At 37.3% G+C, this 21743-nt stretch overlaps 1 protein-coding gene across 1 annotated transcript in view; it reads right to left on the bottom strand.

Annotated features, from left to right (window-relative positions):
* Positions 1-3447: 3447 nt before the first annotated feature.
* The window catches only part of MORC1 (MORC family CW-type zinc finger 1), a 187349-nt gene continuing 169053 nt past the window's right edge, over positions 3448-21743 (bottom strand). The window contains exons 24-27 of the mRNA XM_043993486.1: positions 17163-17250; positions 16566-16619; positions 9040-9234; positions 3448-3585 (exon numbers count right to left, since the gene is read on the bottom strand). Of these exons, the coding sequence (XP_043849421.1) occupies positions 3448-3585; positions 9040-9234; positions 16566-16619; positions 17163-17250 (475 nt within the window). The remainder of the gene's footprint in view (positions 3586-9039; positions 9235-16565; positions 16620-17162; positions 17251-21743) is intronic.

Raw genomic sequence — 21743 nt, forward strand, 5'->3', positions numbered from 1 at the left:
GAAAGGAGATCCAAAAACTCTGTGAAGAAAATAATTGCTTAAGAATTAGGATTGAACAAATGGAAGCTAACAACTTTATCAGAAACCAAGACACAGTAAAGAAAATCCTAATGAATAAAAAATAGAGGGGATTATGAAATATCTCTTTGGAAAAACAGCTGACCTGGAAAATAGATCCAGGAGAGAGAATTTGAAAATCATTGGACTACCGGAAAACCATGATCAAAATAAGAGTTTAGACAGCATCTTCCAAGAGATTGTCAGGGAAAATTGCCCTGATATTCTAGAAGCAGAAGGTAAAATAGAAATTGAAAGAACCCACCGATCACCTCCTGAAAGAGATCTCAAAAGGAAAACCTCCAGGAATATTATAGCTAAATTCCAGACCTCCCAGGTCAAGGAGAAAATATTGCAAGCAGCTAGAAAAAAGGTATTAAAATACTGTGGAGCCATAGTAAGGATAAAACAAGATCTAGCAGCATCTATATTAAAGGACAGGAGGTCATGGAATATGATATTCCAGAGGACAAAGGAACTGGGACTACAGCCAAGAATCACAAAGCCAGCCAAACTTGTATAATCTTTCAGAGGAAAAAATGGGACTTCAATGAAAAAGAGGACTTTTAGGCATTTGTGATGAAAAGACCTGAACAGAACAGAAAATTTGACTTTCAAATATAAGATCCTAAAGAGCATAAAAAGGTAAACAAGAAAAAGAAATCATGAGGGATATTAAAAGATTAAACTGTTTACTTTCTTACATGGGAAGATAATACTACTAACTCATAAGGACTTTCTCAGTATTAGGGTAGCTAAAAGCAATACACTTAGAGGACACAGGTCTGAACTGAATATGAAGGGATGATATCTGTAAAGAATTTATTTTTTTTATCCTTGTTTTTTGTGAGGCAGGCAGGGTGGGGTGTCTTATGTCTGGGGCAGGATTTGGTCTTGGGGCCTCCTGAGTCCAGGGCTGGTGCTTTGTCCACTGTGCCACCTAGCTAACCCATGATGACATCTTTAAAATAGGGTTTAGGGATAAGAGGAATGCACTGAGAGATGGGGAAGGGGAGAGGTAGACTGGGGAGAGGTAGCTCACATGAAGGAAACAAGAAAAAAAACTTATGGAGGGGAGGGGAAGAGGAGGAAGGAGTTGGGGATTGAGTGAACCTTACTATCATCAGAATTGGCTCAGAGGGAATAACATACATACTCAAGTGGGTATGGTAATATATTTTGCCCTGAGGGAAAGTAGGAGGGGAAGGAGATAAAGGGTGGGGGGGAGAAGAGGGGAAGGAAGGAAGGGCAGATTGGGGAAGGAAACAATAAAAAGCAAAGCACGTTCAAGGAACGTGAAGATGTTCTGCATAACTGCACATGTATGACTTATATTGAATTGCTTGATTTCTTAGGGAGGGTTGAGGAGGGATGGAGGAAGAAAAATTTAAAACACAGAATTAGCTCAAAGACTTTAATCTCATCAGAGTGGGCTCAAGGAGGGAATAACATACACACCCAATTGGGAGGAGTAATCTATTTAGCCCTACAGGAAAGTAGGAGGGGAAGAGGATAAGGAGGGAAGGGTGAAAGAAGGGAGGGCAGAGCAGGGGAGGGGACAGTCAGAAGTAAAACACTTTTGAGGAGGAATAGGGTAAAAGAAGATAGGAAATAGAGTAAATATAATGGGAAGGGAATAGGATGGAGGGAAATAGTTATGATGATTGATTATAATGGCAAAATGTATGGTACCTACTTTGCTGGGCTATTGTGAAGAAAGTTCTTTGTCAAGTTTAAGATACTATATAAAAGTTATGATGAACAGGATGATATCAGAAATACCTCAAAAGACCTACATGAACTGAAGCAGAGTGGAATGTACTATATACAAAAGAATGGCATTAGTGTAAAATGATCCACTGGGAAGCACATGGTTATTTTCAGCAATTCAATGATCCAATATAACCCTGAAGGACTTATGAAAATGGCAATCTATCAACAGAGAAAGAACTCACAGTATCTGAAAACAGATTGAAGCATTTTTTTGACAGTTCCTTAATCTGAAATTTTGTTATCTGTTCTCTCTCACAATGTGGAGATGTTTTCCATGACCACTCATTTATAACTTATATTGAACTTCTTGAGTTCTTGGGGGTGGGGGGTGGGAAGGGAGGGTGAAAGAGAAGTTGGGACACAAAGTTTTCAAAATTGATGTCAAAATTTGTTTTTACATGTAATTTGGAAAATAAAATTCTAGACAGAAAAAAAAATATTCATTCTTCTCATTAACAATTAACATTGAATAGTGTCTTGAGAGAATAATAGGAATAGGAGATGGGTTTGGGATTACATTGGTCCAGGGAACTCCCTGGACTCAGTTGAGGAAATGCCCCCTAGGGTGCTGAGAAGTCAAGTGATTGGCTCATGGTTTCACAGACAATGCATCAGAGGCAGAACTGGCCAGCTCCCTAACCACCACATGATGCTGTCTCTATTAACAAAATTAGTTTCCAATAAATGCTTGTAGAATTTATAAATTATTTTAATTGAATCTAGAGTTTCCTTCCATAGACATTAAATTTCCAAAATATGTCCAAATCATAATCAAATTATAAAGGTAACAAACAATTGTAAAGGCAGAAACACTAACACATAACCTTTATTGTTTCTATTAAAAGTAAGATACATTGTTAATAAATACAAATTTTAGTTACCAAGAACAATATGAAAATTGCTTCACTGTTAAACCTATGTACTTGAAACAAGAGCTATTTAAAATAAAACATGTTAAGAAATGTTAAAAACAGAATAATATAACTATTTGTATGATATAGAGTTTTTACCTGAGTTATTTCTTCCTTTTCTCTATGACACAACTCTAAGGAATCTTTTTCTTAATATAACTGACAGACATATATTTTAAGGCTCAAAGGTTAGGATTTATATTATGTGCTTCAAAATGAACTGGCCTTGGTGAAGGGAGGTCAGATTTCCCCACCAGGTATGCTTGTGCAGTAGAATTCTCAAAGGGAGAAGTGCAAAATAGGATGGTCTAGCTCTTCAAATTTTATTTTTGAAAGCTATCCTTTTTAAGTCTTCACTTTTCTTTGACAAAAACCAAAACTTAAACCTGCATAAATTTTCATTGTTCATTGTCCCCCACATGGGAGTCAAAGAAGGCAAAGGCACTTTCTAAAGACACTGTAATAGGTACAGAGTATGAAATAGCCACCAATGAGAATCCTTTTTGTGTGTGTGTGGTTGTCTTTTTTTTTCCCTAAGATTCAATGACAAGCTAATTTTGTCCATCTAGAGCACAGATAAAATAAATATCAAAACTGCCCATGTTTATACAATTTAAATAAGTTACGAAGTCACACATCATTAACAGTTTTGAAAAGGGGGTGGTTTATAAGACCCTGTTTTTTTGTTTTTGTTTTTTTGTTTTCCTTACTCTTCACAGGAAGGGAGAGTCTGTCCTGACTTTCTTGTAACTAGTTTTAAAGTGTCGGGTAGAAAAAGATTTTCTTCGTTCAGCAAACCTTCTATGTAACTGTCAATGTGCTCCAAGTCATCTGAAGGCGTACTCTGAAAAGAAAAAGAAAAACAAACCCCCAAACTCAGCCCCTATTGAGTTTAAGACAGGAGGAAGGGTGGGTTCACCTCTATTCTCCTTCCCAAGTCAAAACCCCTGGTCTTTCTCACCTGCACTGCAATCCACAGGGAATCTCCTTGTTGAAACTTGTGAAGGCTTCTTCAAACCCAAGTATTAATTAGACTCTCAGGCTGATTGATTCATTCTAAGCTTTGGCTCAGTCTCTATTCCCTCTGTCCTGTGGCTAGAAAATCCTTCTATCTAATCTACTTTTGCTGATAGCATAGGCCCATAGCCCCATCCCTGGCTCACCCTGCTCATTCTCTGATCTCTGTATAGCTCAGCATTTCTGCTCCCCCAGTGCCTTTTTTCCTCTGCCCACTCCTTCAGAATTTGCCCATTTGGTTGCCAGCCCCCTTTCATTTTTTACCTTTCTATGTATACTTCCCCACATTCACCTTCTTTCATTAATTAAAATCTGTTTTTTCCTTGAAGACAAGACATCTTAGGTTACTTTCTCCCAATAGCCAGGTGAGAGAAATGATTATTTCTCTCATTAATTATTGAATTATTATCAAATTAATTACAATTAATATCATTAAATATTACTATGATTGAATTAATTATTTAATTGGGGCCAGGATTTTTTACCTTCCTATTTCCTCATTTAGAAATCAGCTTCTTGTAGTTATACAGCTAGTATTTGAAGAACATTGCTGATAATGGGATTGGATTGACTTTCTCCTCAATCTTGTTCAAATCCCACCCAAGTAGGGTGTTCTATTCAGGTAGGTGTGTGTGTGTGTGTGTGTGTGTGTGTGTGTGTGTGTGTGTGTGTGTGTGTGTGTGTGTGTGTAGATCCTTTGGCTAGATTGCCATGAGCTGGGGCTGGTCTGGGAGTAAAAGTGATATAACCAAAATCCCTCTCTTAGCCCCTCATTACATCTCATAATATTTATTCTTCTCATTAATTGTTTGTTTTTGTTTTTGTTTTTTAGTGAGGCAATTGGGGTTAAGAGACTTGCCCAGGGTCACACAGCTAGTAAGTGTTAAGTGTCTGAGGCCGGATTTGAACCCAGGTACTCCTGACTCCAGGGCCAGTGCTCTATCCACTGCGCCACCTAGCTTGCCCCTTTCTCATTAATTGTTAACCAATCAGAGTTGTTTGCCACTTTTTCAAGGGCACATAAGCATAAAGAAGCTGCCATGATCCATCTTTGGTTTAGGAGAGACTGCCAAATGATCCTTTTAATCAATTATCCATTGGCCATAATTAATAAAATGATTATTAATTACCCAGAAACCATGTCTCTTGAACTTTTTATATGTAACAGGCTAGGAGTAGGAGTTAATATACTCAATGCTACCTATTGGATATCTTTAACTGTATGTTCAATAGACATCTTAAACTCAACACATCTAAACCTGAACTCACTATAAATCACTCTCCTCTCAATGGTATAGGTTTGCCAGTTCAGTGTCATCCTTGACTAGTCACTTTCTTACTGGGCACATCCAACCTGTAGCTAAGTCCTATAGATTCTACCTTTACAACATCTCATATATGTCACTTTTTCTTCTCTTACACTGTCACCTCCCTGGTACAATTCTTGGATGACTACAATGACCTCTGGATGGTCTCCCTCCCTCAAGTCTCTACTCATTTAATTCCATCCTTCTGCTCAGTTGTTAAAGTGATCTTCCTAAAGCCCAGATCTGACCATGCCTTCCTCTTTTTTCCCCTCAAATTGATAAACTCCAATGTTTCCTTTTGTATCCAAATGCAAATAGAAAATATTTCATTTGTCTTTTAGGGTGCTTCCTACCTTTTCAGCCTTCTCACATCTTATTCTCCTCCACACTCTAGGATCCAGTGACACTGGCTGACTTGCATTTCCTCAAACAAGACACTCTCTTTCCCAACTCCATGCACTGTCACTGGTTATTATCCTGTGCCTAGAATGCTGCTTATCTCCACTTCTTGGCATCTCTGGCTTCTTTCAAGACCCTGCTAAAGTCCTACTTTCTGAAAGAAACCTCCTAATCCCCCTTAATTTTAGTGCCCCCCACCCCATGATCTCTAGTGTATTCTGTGCATTTTTTGTCTACAGAGTCATCTGCATGTTGACTTAGAGAGGAGGAGCTGTTTTAGCCTTTCTTAGTATCTCCATAACGTAGCACAGTGCCTGGCACATAATAAGAGCTCAATAAATGGTTGGTGACTGGCAATGATTGCTACTTCCCAGAGTGTCTTCTACCACAATGAGTCGATTATCTCTCCTGCTCCTTGTGGTTATCACATACTGACCTGGAAAACACTCCCATGATCCTCAGTGATGTTAGCACCCAGCATAAGATATTCTTCTCTACCTCTGCTATCATCCTGGCCTGTTTTTCAGCCTTCCCAAGCCCACTGGTCCCTCATTATCACTCTATTTTATTTTATTTATTTTTAGTGAGGAAATTGGGGTTAAGTGACTTGCCCAGAGTCACACAGCTAGTAAGTGTTAAGTGTCTGAGGCCAGATTTGAACTCAGATAGTCCTGAATCCAGGGCCGGTGCTCTATCCACTGTGCCACCTAGCTGCCCCTGTCACTCTATTTTAACCACCCACAAAAGTTAGCCATCCCTTAGGACTCATTGCACCAAACATCTAAATTCATTTCTCTTCTGTCTCAAACTCTGAAAATCCCTTGTAACCACAGTCTCACACCCATCCACTTCTCCCATAGCCTTGGTCCTTCTGAAATTATCTTTCATCCTTGTGATTTCTGTCCCTGGACCCTTTCTATCAGTTCACCATCTCTTTGCTGATTTACCTGGTCTTGAACCTATTGGCTATTTGAAGGACATTGTCTCTACCCCTGAAAACCCTGCCTTCATTTCCATTTGCTGTTTCCACTCTGATAATTCTTAATCTATTGTAAATCCTATGACTTTCTTTTCTTACACTCCTGAAATGCTGACTTCATAGAAAACCGTGATGTTTGGGTCACTAAGCATTCATGCTCTCTTACTTCAATTGGGACCTCATTGCTATGCTGAAATCCTTTTACTCTTCTTTGATTGGCTCCCTGTAACAAAGAGATCTTGCCTTTGACTCTACTGACAAATCTGAGGTCATCCACTTAGAACTTCCTCAATTCCCTTTGTACAGTCCTTTAAAACTTTCTACTACTTTCTCATCCACTTATTTGCCTTAGTTTCAAAGGACAGAGAAGGTGGCTTTCCTTTTCACTAGTTAATCTATCCACCTGTGTACTCTTGAGGTTAACCCCTTCCTGTGTCAGGGCCTTCCTTCCTACCTCTTACTTTCTCTTCATACACTATTAGGATCATGACCTTATTGGAGAAGACTTGATCATAAAGTTTCCTTCCTTTCTCTTTATAATTATGTACAAAAAACTTGAAAAAATCTCCTATGAATTCTTTCTTCTTTAGGTTATTTTCTGCTCTTTAATTCTTCCCTCATAGATTCCATTTTCTAACCTTTGAATCTGTATCCATGTGTTCTGGTAAATGTTTTACAATTATCTTTTTGAAGAAGAAAAAGGTATCCATGACATGTTTTTAAATTTAATATGCAATATTTACATTTTCTCCATCACTTTCTTAACTCCAGACAATTAACAAAACAATAAATTCAGCCCTGAAATGTGTTGTTTACCCATTTCTGAGGTGTAAATGCTGACACAGAAAATTTAAGAATTGGCTCTCCCAATATGGTTCCAGCACACCCCTGCTTGTAGGTAGAACAGAAAGCAGGGAGTCTATTTTCAGTGATGTCCTCTCTTTCATCATCTCTCTTTGTCTCCCACACCCTAGAAGTTTCATCACTTGAAGCCTCCCCTCCCGGCCCAGTAAGGCTTCTTATCTCTTTGACTCATTTTTAAGCACACTAGCCTTCCTTGTCACCTATGACCATGCCTCCTCTCCTTAATTTGATATAATAGAAAGAGAAAGCATCTCAGAGCCAGAAGATCTGAGTTTGAATCCCATCTCTGATAGTTCTTAGCTGTGTGCCTCTGAGCCAAGTGACTTAAATTGTCTATATATGTTTTCTCAGTTCTCAGAGAGAGAACAGTTGCACCACCTACTTCCCAGAATTGTTTTGTGAAGAAAAGAACTTTGTAAATTTTGATGCATTATATAAATATGAAAGGTTATTTCTGTTCTTAAAAAGGGAAGTGAATGATAAAAAGGTTGATCGCAACCTTTTTATTATGAAAATACTCAGAGGTATAAGTGTGCTGGACCAGGCTCATATTGGTTCTTGAGAGGTGATTGTTAAATCAACTCAGGGATGAATTTATCGTTTTGCTGATTGTCTAGAATTTTGAAAGTAACTAAGAAAATGTTAATAACACAGATTAAAATTAAAAGCATGCCATGTCTATGATTTTCTTCTTCCAGAGAGCTGGTTAAACATTTAACAACACATCTCTGTTAATAGTCATTTTTTTTTTTGGCGGGGCAATGGGGGTTAAGTGACTTGCCCAAGGTCACACAGCTAGTAAGTGTCAAGTGTCTGAGGCCGGATTTGAACTCAGGAACTCCTGAATCCAGGGCCGGTGCTTTATCTACTGCACCACCTAGCCGCCCCTGTTAATAGTCATTTTTAAAATAAAAGAAACATTAGTTATACCAGTCCTTTTTTAGAAAAAATATTTTAAATAAAATAATTTCTTCCTTTATTTCCTTCCACCTGACCAAATTTTAGACATGTTTTTACTATGGGAAAATGAAAATAACGTGCTGGCTAAAAACATGGAAAATTAATTTTCTATAATAAAAATGTTAATGTATATAGCTACTAAGGTCAGTCAAAAATAGTTCTATTGATTATATACTAGGATCATAGAATATCAGATTGGGGAGGCACCCTAGTGTCTGTCTAATATCCTCAATTTAACAGAACAGAAAACAGAGGTCCACAAAAATCATGCTGAAAATTAAAGTCTGGAATTTTAAGAAGAAAAATAAAACATTTATAATGCCTTAAATTTCTTTCCAGAGTATGTCCATTTTTTAGTGCAGTTTGTCCTCACAATTGGGCTGGTAGGTACAGTAGATTGAGTGCCAGGCCTGGAGTCAGGAAGACCCAAGTTCAAATCTGGCCTTAGACATTTACTAGCTGTATGACCCTGAGCAAGTCACTTCACCCTGTTTGCCTCAGTTTTCTCATCTGTAAAAATGATCAGGAAAAGGAAATGGCAAACCACTTCAATATCTTTGCCAAGAAAACCCCAATAGGAGTCACCTAGAGTTGGACACAACTGAACAATGACAGAATCCTCAAAACCTCCATGTGGGGAAACTGAGGCACAGATTAGGAAAGTTTTGTCCACAGTCATTAGATTAAGTGATGCTAGGAATAGAAAATAACATGCCTCCTGTTCTCTTCATAAATAGTATTCCTACGATTCAAATTAAATGGCATCACTTACCAGATTCCAGTTACTCAGCAATGTTGCCACTTTTGCCCGGAGACTTTGCAGTTTATCTTCAGTAATTTTTATTTGTTTTTCACATTGTTTATGATGAGCTTCATTATTCATCGCTGTCTTATTTGCCTCCTGAGTTATGGACTGCATTTTCCTTCTCACTTTCTTTTCATACTGGACCATGTAAACACTCCAGATCTGTCAAAGAGTAATATATTTAGCATAACTCTTTAAATAAATGAATTTTAATGAATAAAAAGGCATTAATAACTTGTCAGTCCCTTCCTCTAAGTTACCACCTAGATTCTGTTTTTGTCCATTCACTTTTTTTTTTTTTTTAGTGAGGTAACTGGGGTTACATGACTTGCCCAGGGTCACACAGCTAGTAAGTGTTAAGTGTCTGAGGCCGCATTTGAACTCAGGTACTCCTGACTCCAGGGCCGGTGCTCTATCCACTGCGCCATCTAGCTGCCCCTGTCCATTCACTTCTATTCACTTTTTCACATAGTAGCTGAATAGTACTTGATTGACTGATTAATATAGTGACAGGTAGTATATACTCTATTCTTTTTTCACTTTATTTCGTAATGGCATTTAAAATTCTTTTTATTTGTCTGAAAGCTACATTCTAGTATTCCATTTCTAATGAAATATACCATAATTTAGCCATTATTCTCTTGCTAGATGTTTGGACTGCTTCCAATTTTTTTTCTTTTTCAATTATATAGAATACTATTATGAAATATGAAAAGACAGCTTTATTTCAGAATATATTCCTAGTATTGGAGCTAGTGGCCAAAGGTAAAGGGTATTGGTTTTTTGGGGGGTAGTTTTTCCTATATATTACAAGATTGTTCTACAAAAAATGCTATAAGTGTGAAATTCCACCAAAAATGAAAGGGTATATTTATTCATAACTTTGAAAGCATTGTATCCCAGCTTTAATTTTTTTTACCATTTTGACGAGTGTGACAATATGATAGTATAATTTCTTACTTTTTTGCACCTATGTAGGGCTTCTCTATGACCTACACTGTGATAAAGTTTTTAGAGCATTCCATGTGTGCTTAAAAATCTTTGTATTCCCTGCTTTTCCCATTAAATCTCTGTCAATTCCATTTCATTAAATAAGCAGTTCAAAATTTTTAAAAATTGTCATATTGCGGCAGCTAGGTGGCACAGTGGATAGAGCACCAGCCCTGGATTCAGGAAGACCTGAGTTCAAATCCTGCCTCAGCCACTTGACACTTACTAGCTGTGTGACCCTGGGCAAGTCACAACCCCAATTGCCTCATTTAATTTTAAAAAATTCTCATATTCTGATAATGGAGTGTTGTAATATTCTTCTCATACTCACTTGGAATGCTTTGCATTATCTTTTTATTTCTACATGTAACACTATTCATCTTCCTTTTATGAATTTAACTGCTGAAATTTTGGTGCACAAAAATTGAAAATTATTATATATTTCTTATTCGTTTTTCCTTTCACCATTATTTTCTTCTTGTATTTTGATGTTTTATAATTTAGATTCCATTGAGTTGACACAATTATTGACACTTCTGCTTTTTTTTCTGAATTTAGAATTTCATGACACATTTTAGACCAATACTTTCATTTTAGTTTAGCTACATCTTTTTGCATTAAATATGCTTCCTTTAATAAACATATCAATGGGTTTTGTTTCTTGACTACTTAGGGACTTTTTATTTTAATGAGAAAATTGAGACCATTCACACATACTGTTATAAGTAATACATTCGATGGGCCTTCTATATTTTTATTACCATTCCTAATGTTGCATGAAAGTAGCAAAACTTATCTTAATCAAGTACTTCTATTTCAAATACTAAAAAAAGTAATGAAGCAAGTCTTATTTCTTTAAAAATCAACCCTATTAATTCTGATATTTTCCTGAGGTTTAAATCCATTTATCTCTTTTGATTTTGTTTTTGTAATTACCAAGTCCTCTTGTTGTTATTGTTTATCATTGGAGTTAAATGCTTTTAATTTATTGAGTTATTTTAGCATCACAATGCCTTCCTAAATCGTGTCCCTGTCACAGATGATTCCCCATTCCAATCCATCCTCCAAATACCAATATGATTTTCCTTAAATGCAGATCTATTCATGCCATTCTCCTATCCAATGAACTTCAGTGCCCCACTATTGCCTCTAGGATCATATATACCCTCCTCAATTTGACTTTTAAAGCCCTTTTCGATCTGACCCCACCTTATTTTTTCCTAACTCATTGTATATTACTCCCTTCCTGCATTCTATTGTCCAACTAAAATGTCCTTCTATTTGTTCCTCACACAGGGTACTTCCTCTCCATGTTTGCAATGTACTTCCCCATCATGTCTACTTTAAAAATTTTAGTTTCTTCAAAATGTAGGTTCAGCATCACTTTCTACATAAAATCTTTCCTAATCCTCCCAAATACATAAAATATCCCTCTATAACGACCTTCCATTTAGCTTCCTAGCATTCGTTTTGTATATATTTTGCTGTAAACATATTTATTTGTATGGTTTTTTCCCCAACATAATGTAAGTCCCATGTGTATGGAGTTTTTTTGATTTTAGCATATTTATATATTTATCTAATAAATCATTAGTAATGGACTTAAATATATATGTACATATATAAATATAATTAATATTTGGTTAAGAATTTAAGTCCATCTTATGAAAATGAATGTTGAAAACTATCTTTCCATGTAATTGGAAATAAATAAAATACTATTAAGTAAAATATATATTAAAAAAAGGAATTTAGGTCTGATGTTACTCTGACTTCTTAACATAACTTTTTTTTTTTCTTTCTTAGCACTTAGGAACTTTAGTGTCTTTATAACTATGTAGTTTAGCAATTATGTTTCTATGTGAATTAAAGTTAGGCTCTCTCTGAATTCTATATGTTCTCTCTACTTGCAGGGCATTGCTTATTCTTGTTCATTCAGAAAAGTGTCTTTTAAGTACATCCTTGGAAACAATATCTTGGTATGGTTATTTTTTCCCTTTTTCTTTTTCAGTGCCCCTGGGATCCCACTTAATGAAATGCTTATGCTTCTTGATTTCTCTACTTTATGTGTTATTTTGTCCTATATATACATTGGTTAATATTTCAATTTTGTCATATCCTGAGCTCGACTTTCACCTTTATTTTGGTTGCCATTAATCTTTTCTTAATTTAGTCTGTTATTTATTGCTTATATTGATTTTTAAAAAATCACTGGACATAATTTTCAGTTTCTTTAACTATTCTTTTATCCCTTGCGCTCTTTAAATTGAAGTACCCCTTTCATTTCTTTAAGATATCAATAATTTATCAACAACTATAATACCAGCTTAACTCAGTTAAGTAATAGTGTTTCATTGAGCAACAATCAAGGGGACCTTAGATATAGAGTCAAGACTTAATCAGTGATTCTTGGACAGGACTGGGCTGAGTGTTAAACAGACAGGTAATATAATACATATAAATGCTGAAGGACAAAGCAGATCATTAGCTAGGAAAATAGAATAGCAGACACAAAGCACTAAAAATAAAGAAATTTTAAAACTGTGAAGAATTTGCTTCCTTGAGAACTCAGATATTCTGAAGTCAACTGAGCATGAAAAGAGATCTATTTTGCATCTTCTACAATTAATCCTACAAGAAGCGACATCTTTTGAAACCAGTAAAAACAAAAGCAGATAAGAGGGTGCTTATGTGCTTCTGCTAAGCAATAATAGCAAATCCCAGGATGTAGCAGGTTTAAGGGTTGTAGGGTGGGACATGTGAGTCACTTATGGAGATGCCAAGTTGGTTGTCTAGGGAGGGAGTATTTACCATCAGAAAGGTAAACAGATAATAACAGGAACTATTGGTATTTCAAGGTTTGTTCCCAGAGCTTTGTAATTTATATGCATTATGTACAAGGCATAGTGCTTGATGTTGGCATCATGAGATAGTGCAAAGAGTCCTGAATTTGGAGTCAGAGCACCTGGGTTCAAATCCTGGTCTTTGAACCATGCCACTTACTATCTATATGACCATGGGTCATCATTTAATTTTTAATCACACATATAGCAGAAATCTAAAGTTAATAAATACATATGCACATAAAGTAGTTAAATACAAGTAGTTTGGGAGGGAGGGCACTAGAAGCTGAGAGGAACAAGAAAGGCTTCAGCTGTATCTTAAAAGAAGTGAGGGACTCTGTGAGGTAGAAATGTGAGGTAAGCATGTTCTAGGCATAGAAAATGGCCAATGCAAAGGCAGAGAAAAGAGAAATAGAGTGCAAAACAGAGAAAAACTAGTTTAGATGGATTTCAGAGCTTTGGAGATAGATTAATATCCAATGAAGCTGGAAAGATAGGTTGGGGTCAAGTTGTAATGGACTTTAAAAGCAAACTGTTTTTAGTTTATCCCAGTCATTAGAAGCCACTAGAGTAGACTGAGCCAAGAGTGAGGTGATGGAAAGGTGTCACATGATCAGATCTGTGCTTAAAAAAATTACTTTGGTATCACTGTGTAGGATGGACTAAAAGTGGTCAGAGACTTGAATCAGAGATGCCATTAGGCGGTTGTTGCAATAATCTAGGGGAGAACTGATGCAGATCTCCACAAAGTGACAGCTGAATGAGTACAGAGAAGGGGGTGGATGTGACAAATGCTGTGAAGGCAGAAATGGCAAGATATGGAAACTGATTAGTTATGTGGGATGAGAGAGAGGAGGGCTCCAGAATAATGCCAAAATTATGAACTCAACATTCTGCAGAGATGGTGCTGCTTTTGACAGAAATAGGAAAGCATAGAAGAAGCAAGGGGTTAGGGAGAAAGATTATGAGTTTTGTTTTGTTTTGTTTTTTTGTGGGGCAACGGGGATTAAGTGACTTGCCAGGGTCACAGAGCTAGTAAGTATCTGAGGCCGTATTTGAACTCAGGTCCTCCCGAATCCGGGGCTGGTGCTTTATCCACTGAGCCACCTAACTGCCCCCATGAGTTTGTTTTTAGATATGTTGAGTTTAAGGTAACTTTGGGACCTGTTTGAAATTATCAATAGGTAATCTATGACGAAGGACTAAAACTTGAGGCAGAAGGTGGGGCAAGGTACATGGATCTCTGAATCATCTGCATAGAGATGTTAGTTAAGTCCGTTGGCATCAACTACTTCACTAAAAGAGAGCAGAGGGAAAAGAGAAGAGATCCCAGGACAAAATCTGGGAAATATCCACAGTTGTATTTAGTTGTTATTTAGCCAAGGCAGACTCTTTGTAATCCAATTTGGGGTTTTCTTGGCAAAGATACTCAACTGGTTTGCCATTTCCTTCTTCAGCTCATTTTACAGATGACGAAACTGAGTCAAACAGGGTTAAATGACTTGCATAGGGTCACAAAGCTAGGAAGTGTCTGAGGCTAGACTTGAACTCAGGAAGATGAGTTTTCCTGACTCCAGGCCCAGCACTCTATCCACTGTACCACCCAGCTGCCCCCATCCACAGTCAAGGGGTATTATATGGACAGTGAGCCAGTAAAGGGGACTGAGAGTTCATCATATCACAGACATTATTGTGTTTTCCTACAACACTTTAACAACTTTGTGGAGATACCAGTAAGGGTGGAATAAGAAAGGCCTTACATTTTTTTTTTTTTTAAATGCAGATAGGAGAACAGAAAGAAAGCTAGAAAGGAGCACAGGTAAGCAGGACAGCTTTGAAAATGATAGGTTGAATTGATTATATGTCTATAAAGAAAAATAACCCATGCATAATAGAGATATATAGTTTCATATGTAATGTTTTCTGATCTATTCAGTATATAGAAATGCCCATTTTACTTGGTGTTAATTTCAGAATAAAAATAAATTTTGAAAAGAAAAAAAGGCCTTATATGAACTGGGATGTGTAAACATACAATTCTTAACTACTTCCCAAAATTCATAGAATGAGTTTTCAATATCTTAATAATTGGTCTGCAACAAGTAGAGATCTATCAATAGTTCCTAAAATTTCAGCTGGCAGATCTCCAAACGGTTACCAACTGCCATACAGTTTGCTTAGATTCTTAGTGAAGATGGGAGTGATTGTGGCTGCTAGTGGTGTTTCTCTCCTTCCCTCACAGAGACGATACCTTCAGAGCCCTCATTCATCTAAGTCTCATCAGGAGAATGAAAAATATTTTGCAAAAAGGTTGGGGACTGTTCCCCTTCCCCTCCACCCCCTGCACCCCACCTAGCAGCAGCCAGGTTGATATTGCTGAGTAAAATAATTCATGGGAGGGACATCCTCTCACAGGTTTGACTGAGAAGGAAGAAATTCTGGGATCCTAGAATTTTCAAGCTAGAAAGTAAAAAAACTGAACAAATAAACCCTGTTTCTGGTTTTCATTAGGAAATGCGAACAGGTGAGTCTGCAATCTGCCCAATCAATGTTCTTTTCCCATGAAATGGGAAAGAAATGCAATGCTTTGTTTATTAAGCAATGTAAAGCAATTTCCCAGTTGAATAGGAAAGGAAAACTGGGAAATACTTATGCTTTCTTTTCCTATGGTTCTGTAGGCACTCAATCAGAAAATATTAGAAAAAAGAAAAGATTCTTGACTTCCCATCACCATAAAGTTGTTAAACTCAGGCACATTCTACAATATGAATATTTAGTGTTGTACAGTTTAGGTGGGGAAGCGGAAACCTTAGGCTCCATTTTTATTTCAATACTAATTAGTGGTGCACATCTGGGCAAGTCCTTTGTCCACTGCAAAACAAGGAGGTTTAAACTTTGTCCTGTTGATCTCCAAAGGATCATGGAAAGATTAGTAAGAGAACATTTGAAAAGGATATTGAAAAGCAATAGGGCATAGTGGAAAGAGCACAGGACTTACACAAAACCTGGGTTATAACTCTTTTTCTCCCACTAGCTGTGTAATCTTGGGCAAGTCACTGAGCTTTAGTTTTTCCACCCACAAAATGGAGACAATATCACATAGTTGTGAGGAGATTTCTTTGTAAACTATAAAATGTTATGTATATGTAAGTTGCTACTTAGACCAATGCATAAAAATGCAATAACCATAATATATTCTTCCTGGAATGGGTTGTTGATTTTCCTTGCTAGGAAACTTTTAGCGCCCCCCCCCATCAAAAAAATTAAGATATGAATCTGTCTGAAATAGTTTAAGTGAAGTATCTTTATGGAACAGAATGCCATTTGGAGGTTATTTCAAGTTCTGCATCTCTAGAATTTAGTGAGTCTTTTTTAAAAGACTCAGATTGTTGGCATGGGTATTGTTCATTTGTCCTCACTTTTAAGTGTTCCATCAACTTCATCCCACAGAAAAATACTCTCCTATGAAAGTAACTTTTTTTTAAAGGATTCTCTCTTTGTGACCCATGATGTGAAATTTATTAATCTCAGACTTGGTAAGTGAATGTAAATTTGCCTTCCTTCCAAAACTAACATTCAACACTCTATATTATTTTTCCCCATTTGGAAACAGCACTTCTTTAGAATTTAGATGACTCCATCCATTTAAAAGGGACTTACCTCTTTGCAACACATTTGCAGTTTTTTGTTAAGCTGCTCAGGGCAATTCTCAAGCTGTTTTCATAAATGATAACAGAACAGAATATTAGCTTTTAGGGAACAAGATGTTTACAACAGAGTACTAATATATATATATATATATATATATATATATATATATGCATCTTATATCAGAAAATCATTACCAGCCTAAAGCAGGTCAACATTAGCACTACAGGTCTTCAGAGTCTGGCCTAATTTTATGTAGACAGGGACCGACTATATCTTCTATATCTCCACAGCATCTAGACTTTGTTAAGGGTCCAGGGACAATTCTTCTTCCAGACCATTTATCCCATGATCTGATGGTTGGCTATACTTATAACATCACCAGAATAAATTAACTAGAGGAAGTTTGCTTCCTTCTTGGAAGACTGATGATTTGGAATATAAACCCCCCAAATCTAAAAATGCAGTAGTAGTTTGTGACATTTAGCTCACTGTCCTAAGACCACTTATTCTATTCACTTAAGCCACTCAGAGAATTCCTTCAAGACCTGTCTTCATTGGGCAACCCAGTTATCACCTCAGTGGACTGTGTGCAGAAGGGATTGTTACCTCAAGTGTTGCCATGAGTTCCTCCATAGACATACAGTCAAGGTCCTTGGAGAGCTTACATTGAGGGTGGAAATAAAGAAGAATCTCTCTAGAAACACAGAGAGAAAGGTATACATCAATATGGTGGAATTGTCAATCATTTGGCAGAGGTAATGCTACTGCAGGTTTATGTGGGCTTCTCCACAGCACAGAAAATGGACACTCCTAAGCCCTTTATTTCATCTGACCATTCACCCTAAGGCTCTTCAGAAATCAGCTGTATAAAGGACTGGATTTAGATATGGAAGGGGAGGGACTTTTAGGTCCTCTAATCTAAGGCCTTTTATTTCATAGCTGAGGAAACTAAGGTCCAAAGGTGAAGTGACGTAGGTGGAGGAATGAGAGGTGGAGCCAGGACAGCGAGCAATACGAATTATTGACAATTTTCCATGTGAGCCCTGTCTAGCTCCTCTCCATGCAGCACTCCAGATTTGTTCTTCCATATCCCCACCTAGGTAGGGTCATCTATACCCTCTTCCCCTCCCCCATTCAAATGGAAGCTCCTTGAGGGCAGGGACTGGCTTTCTTCCTACTTGTATTTGCTTTCCTAACACTTGGTGCACATAGTAAGCACTTAAGAAATGCTTCTTGACTGATTTCCATACTTTAGTTGTTGCAGTTCAGGTCAATTCAACTCAAAAGCATTTATTGAGCACTTTGTTTCCAACATTGTGTAAAGTCATAAGACATAATGTTTATGTAAACACTGGTTTCCCTTAAAGAAAGCAACATCCAGTCCAATCTCTTCATTTTATAAATGAAGAAAGGTAAGCCCAAGAGATGATCTGCCTAAGATCGCAGAGCTAGTAAGTAGTCATTATTGTTCAGTTGTGTCCCACTCTGTGACCTCATTTGGGGTTTTCTTGGCAAAGATACTGGAGCGTTTTGCCATTTCTTTTCCCAGCTCATCTTACAAATGAGGAAACTGAGACAAATAGATTCAAGTGACTTGCCCAGGGTCACACAGCTAGTAAGTGTCTGTGGCTGGATTTGAATTCAGGAAGATGACTACTCCTCATTCCTGATTCCAAGCCCAGTGCTCTATCCATGGTGCCACTTAGCTGTCTAGTAGTAGTAGTAGGGAAAGGAATAAGCATTTATTAAACTCCTTCTATGTGCCAGGAATTATAAGTATTTCATAAATTTTGTTTCATGTGACCCTCACAATGCCTCTGTGAAGTAGGTGCTATTATTATTCTCTTTTTTTTAGTTGGGGAAACTGAGCAAGCACTTGAAGTGATTTGTCCAAAGTCACACAGCTAGTAAATATCTGGGGCTGAATTTGAACTCAGATCCTTCTTACACCAGGCCCATCACTCTATCCACTGTGGCAACTTAGTTGTTCTCATATTAGAACTAGAATGTAATACCAGGTCTTCTGACTCTGAATACAGAAAGAACTCTTTCAGTGGTACCATACTGCCTGTAAATGCAGGAAAGAGTTAAGCTACAAGAAAGTAAAGTGTTAAGCTGGAGTTGTCCAAAAACCAAAGGAACCAATAAATAATACATACACATACACCTGCATGTTCATTCAATTAACATTAAGTGATCACAAGCGGCTTGGTCACATGTTGATATTATGGTGAGAGGGAATGTAAAATAGTAATGACAATAAGGAAAACAGCAGCAACTACAAACATTTAGTAAATGTCTACATGATGCACACTGTCCTGGGAGTAGGTTAAAAATGAAAATATTCCTTGTCCTCAAAGGGCTTCCATTCTACTCAACTACAAAGTTGATACCCACTTATATGTTGCAAAGTGAGCTAATGGATACAGAGGTAGACAAAGAACCAAAGAGCCAGAAGGGACCTTAGAGAATTCTCATGCTATTCGACCCCTTTATTTTATGAATGAGGACACTGAGGCACACAGAGGTAAGCCACTTGACTCAAGGTAATAAAGGAACAATATACACAATGACCAGGGCAGGGAGGTGGGGCAGTGGAGAGAGCACTGGGTCTGGAGTCAAGAAGACTCATCTTCCTGAGGTAAAATCTGGCCTCAGATACTTACTTAGCTGTGTGACCCTAGACAGGTCACTTAATTCTATTTGCTTCAGTTTCCTCATCTTTAAGATGAGCTGGAGAAGGAAACCATTCCAGTATCTTTACAAGAAAATCCCAAATGAGGTGATGGAGAATCTGACACAACTGAATAACAAAATACACAATGATAGAAACAATGTGGATAAAAAGAACAACAGAAACAACTGAAACTGAATGCTTTGAAATTATAATTGCCAAGCTTGTCCCCCCAGAAATGATATGAGAAAATATAGAGACATTAAGCTAGAGATAGACAAATAGATATAGACAAAGAGACAGACATTGTGTCGGACAGAGAAATAGAGATAGAGACAGAGAAAATGTCAGACAGTGATAGAAAAAGAGAGAAAGACTGATTTAGAGACAGAGAAAGAGACAGATAGATATAGACAGGAGATGGAGGGAGGGAGTGAATAAGCATTTAGGAGCCTACTCTGTGCCAGGCACTGTAGTTAATGCTTTACAAATATCCCATTTGATCCTCAGAGTATTTATTAAAGCCTACAGAGTTAACCACTAAGGATATAAGTGTAAACATGACAGTCCCTTCCTTCAAAGAGCTCACATTCTTTTGGGGGAAGAAAACACATGGAAGGACAAACCAGGAAAGAGTATATCAAGGTGGCTAGCAAGATGCAGAGTCTAGAAAGTGAGTCAAGATGGGAGTGAGTGAACATGGTCTCACTGGGAATGGTCGGGGCTAGGGAGTCATTCATCAGAATAGCTACTGCCACCTTCACCCTACCACTTCTTTGGAGAGAGGAGAAGCTCTAGGTGGTAGAGCATGTCATATAATGTCAGGCATTTCTGATATGTTTTTTAGTTTTGCTGAACCATTTTTTCCTCCTCTTTATTCTTTGTTATAATGTGTTTATGGGAAAGAGCTGGTTATATGATGGAAATGTAGGTATTAAAAATATCAATAAAAATATATTTTTAAAAGGTCATATAGCTGATCTATTAATCTCACTGGTCTTTTAATGATCTATATTGTCAGGAAAACAATTTGACAAATATGAATTATGAAGATATTAAAAATTAATAGACTGGTTGAGGTAAGGTACTATTTTGTTTTCCTATCACATACAGAAATAGCCACAGTCTTCATGCCTGCAAGAGCTTACAATTTGGATGAGGACACGTGTGTGTGTGTGTGTGTGTGTGTGTGTGTGTGTGTGTGTGTGTGTTTAATAGATGTAAAGCAGTGTAAGGTAGATAAAGCAGAGGAAGCTGTCTTATTCTGGTGAGATGTGGGAAAACAGAAGATATATTGTGAAAATAATTCAGGAACTTGGTTTAAATGAGAACTTTATTTCATTCCAGGTAAGTGAGCTCTGCTCCTAAAAGCTCTCAAAAATTCATGTTCTCTATAATATTCTCCTCAAGCTTTTTCCCCCTTACAATGCAACATACATTAAGGACACAAATTGGTGGAGGGAAGTATTGATGTACTTACACATTTCCTATCAATGTGAGATTTTCATTTGCTCACTGATGGATGATTATAAGTGCTAAAGGAGCTACAATTTTATTAAGGAAAATGGTTTCTGTTTGATTTCAAAATTCTTTGCTGCCTAGTAACAGAACAGACTCAATCCAATGGATAAGCAGATTCTGCCAAACCCTCCCCAACCTTCCTCACTTTCCTATTATGATCTAGGGGACCACCATCCCCTTAGTCCCATCCCATCCCTCAAGTCTGACAACCTGGGAGTCAATCTTCACTCCTTATTCCTTTTTCTCAATATCCAATCCATTGCCAATGCCTATCAATTTCACCTTTGGAACAGAATATCTCTCCTCTAATACTGCTACGGAACTAGTACAGACCCTAATCACCTTGTTTGGACTAAATAGCTGGATGTGTATTCTCCCCGTCTCATCTTTCCCCATTCTAGCCTATCTTTCATTCAGCTAAGTGCTTTTCCTAAAGCTGTCATCCCACTACTTGATAAACTCCAGTGGTCCTCTACCACCTTTGTAAACTCTAAAGAACAATATAGAGGGCAGCTAAGGAGGAAGATCTCTTGTGAAGTGCCAAAGGGCTCTGTTTGGGACCTGTTATTGTTAAATATAGCAGATTAGGAAATTCAGTATATTTAGGCCACAGTAGAAGAAATGCAACAGTTTGAGCTAAAAGTCAGCACACAAAAGCTGGGAAAAAACCAACAAGGCTTTCACTATTGGTAAACTCAAACTCTCTTATATATTCTTCCTTGCAAAGTGTCAAGATGGCAAGATTAAGGCAAGAATCATAGGAGGAGCACTGAGATGTGTCTATAGCAGTATGGGGATCCTGATTATTCTCTTTTATATGGGCTCGAGCAGTGAGCAGTAGTAGTGGTCAGAAGCAAAACAGATTTTTGAGGAGGGCCAGAATAAAAAGCGAGAAGAAATGGAAGAAAACAGGATGGAGGGAAATACATAGTAGTAACCATAACTGTGAACATGAATTAGATGAGCCAACCAATAAAACAGAAGCATATAGC

The sequence above is a fragment of the Dromiciops gliroides genome, chromosome 3, assembly GCF_019393635.1.
Source record: "Dromiciops gliroides isolate mDroGli1 chromosome 3, mDroGli1.pri, whole genome shotgun sequence".
In the NCBI taxonomy this organism is placed as follows: domain Eukaryota; kingdom Metazoa; phylum Chordata; class Mammalia; order Microbiotheria; family Microbiotheriidae; genus Dromiciops; species Dromiciops gliroides.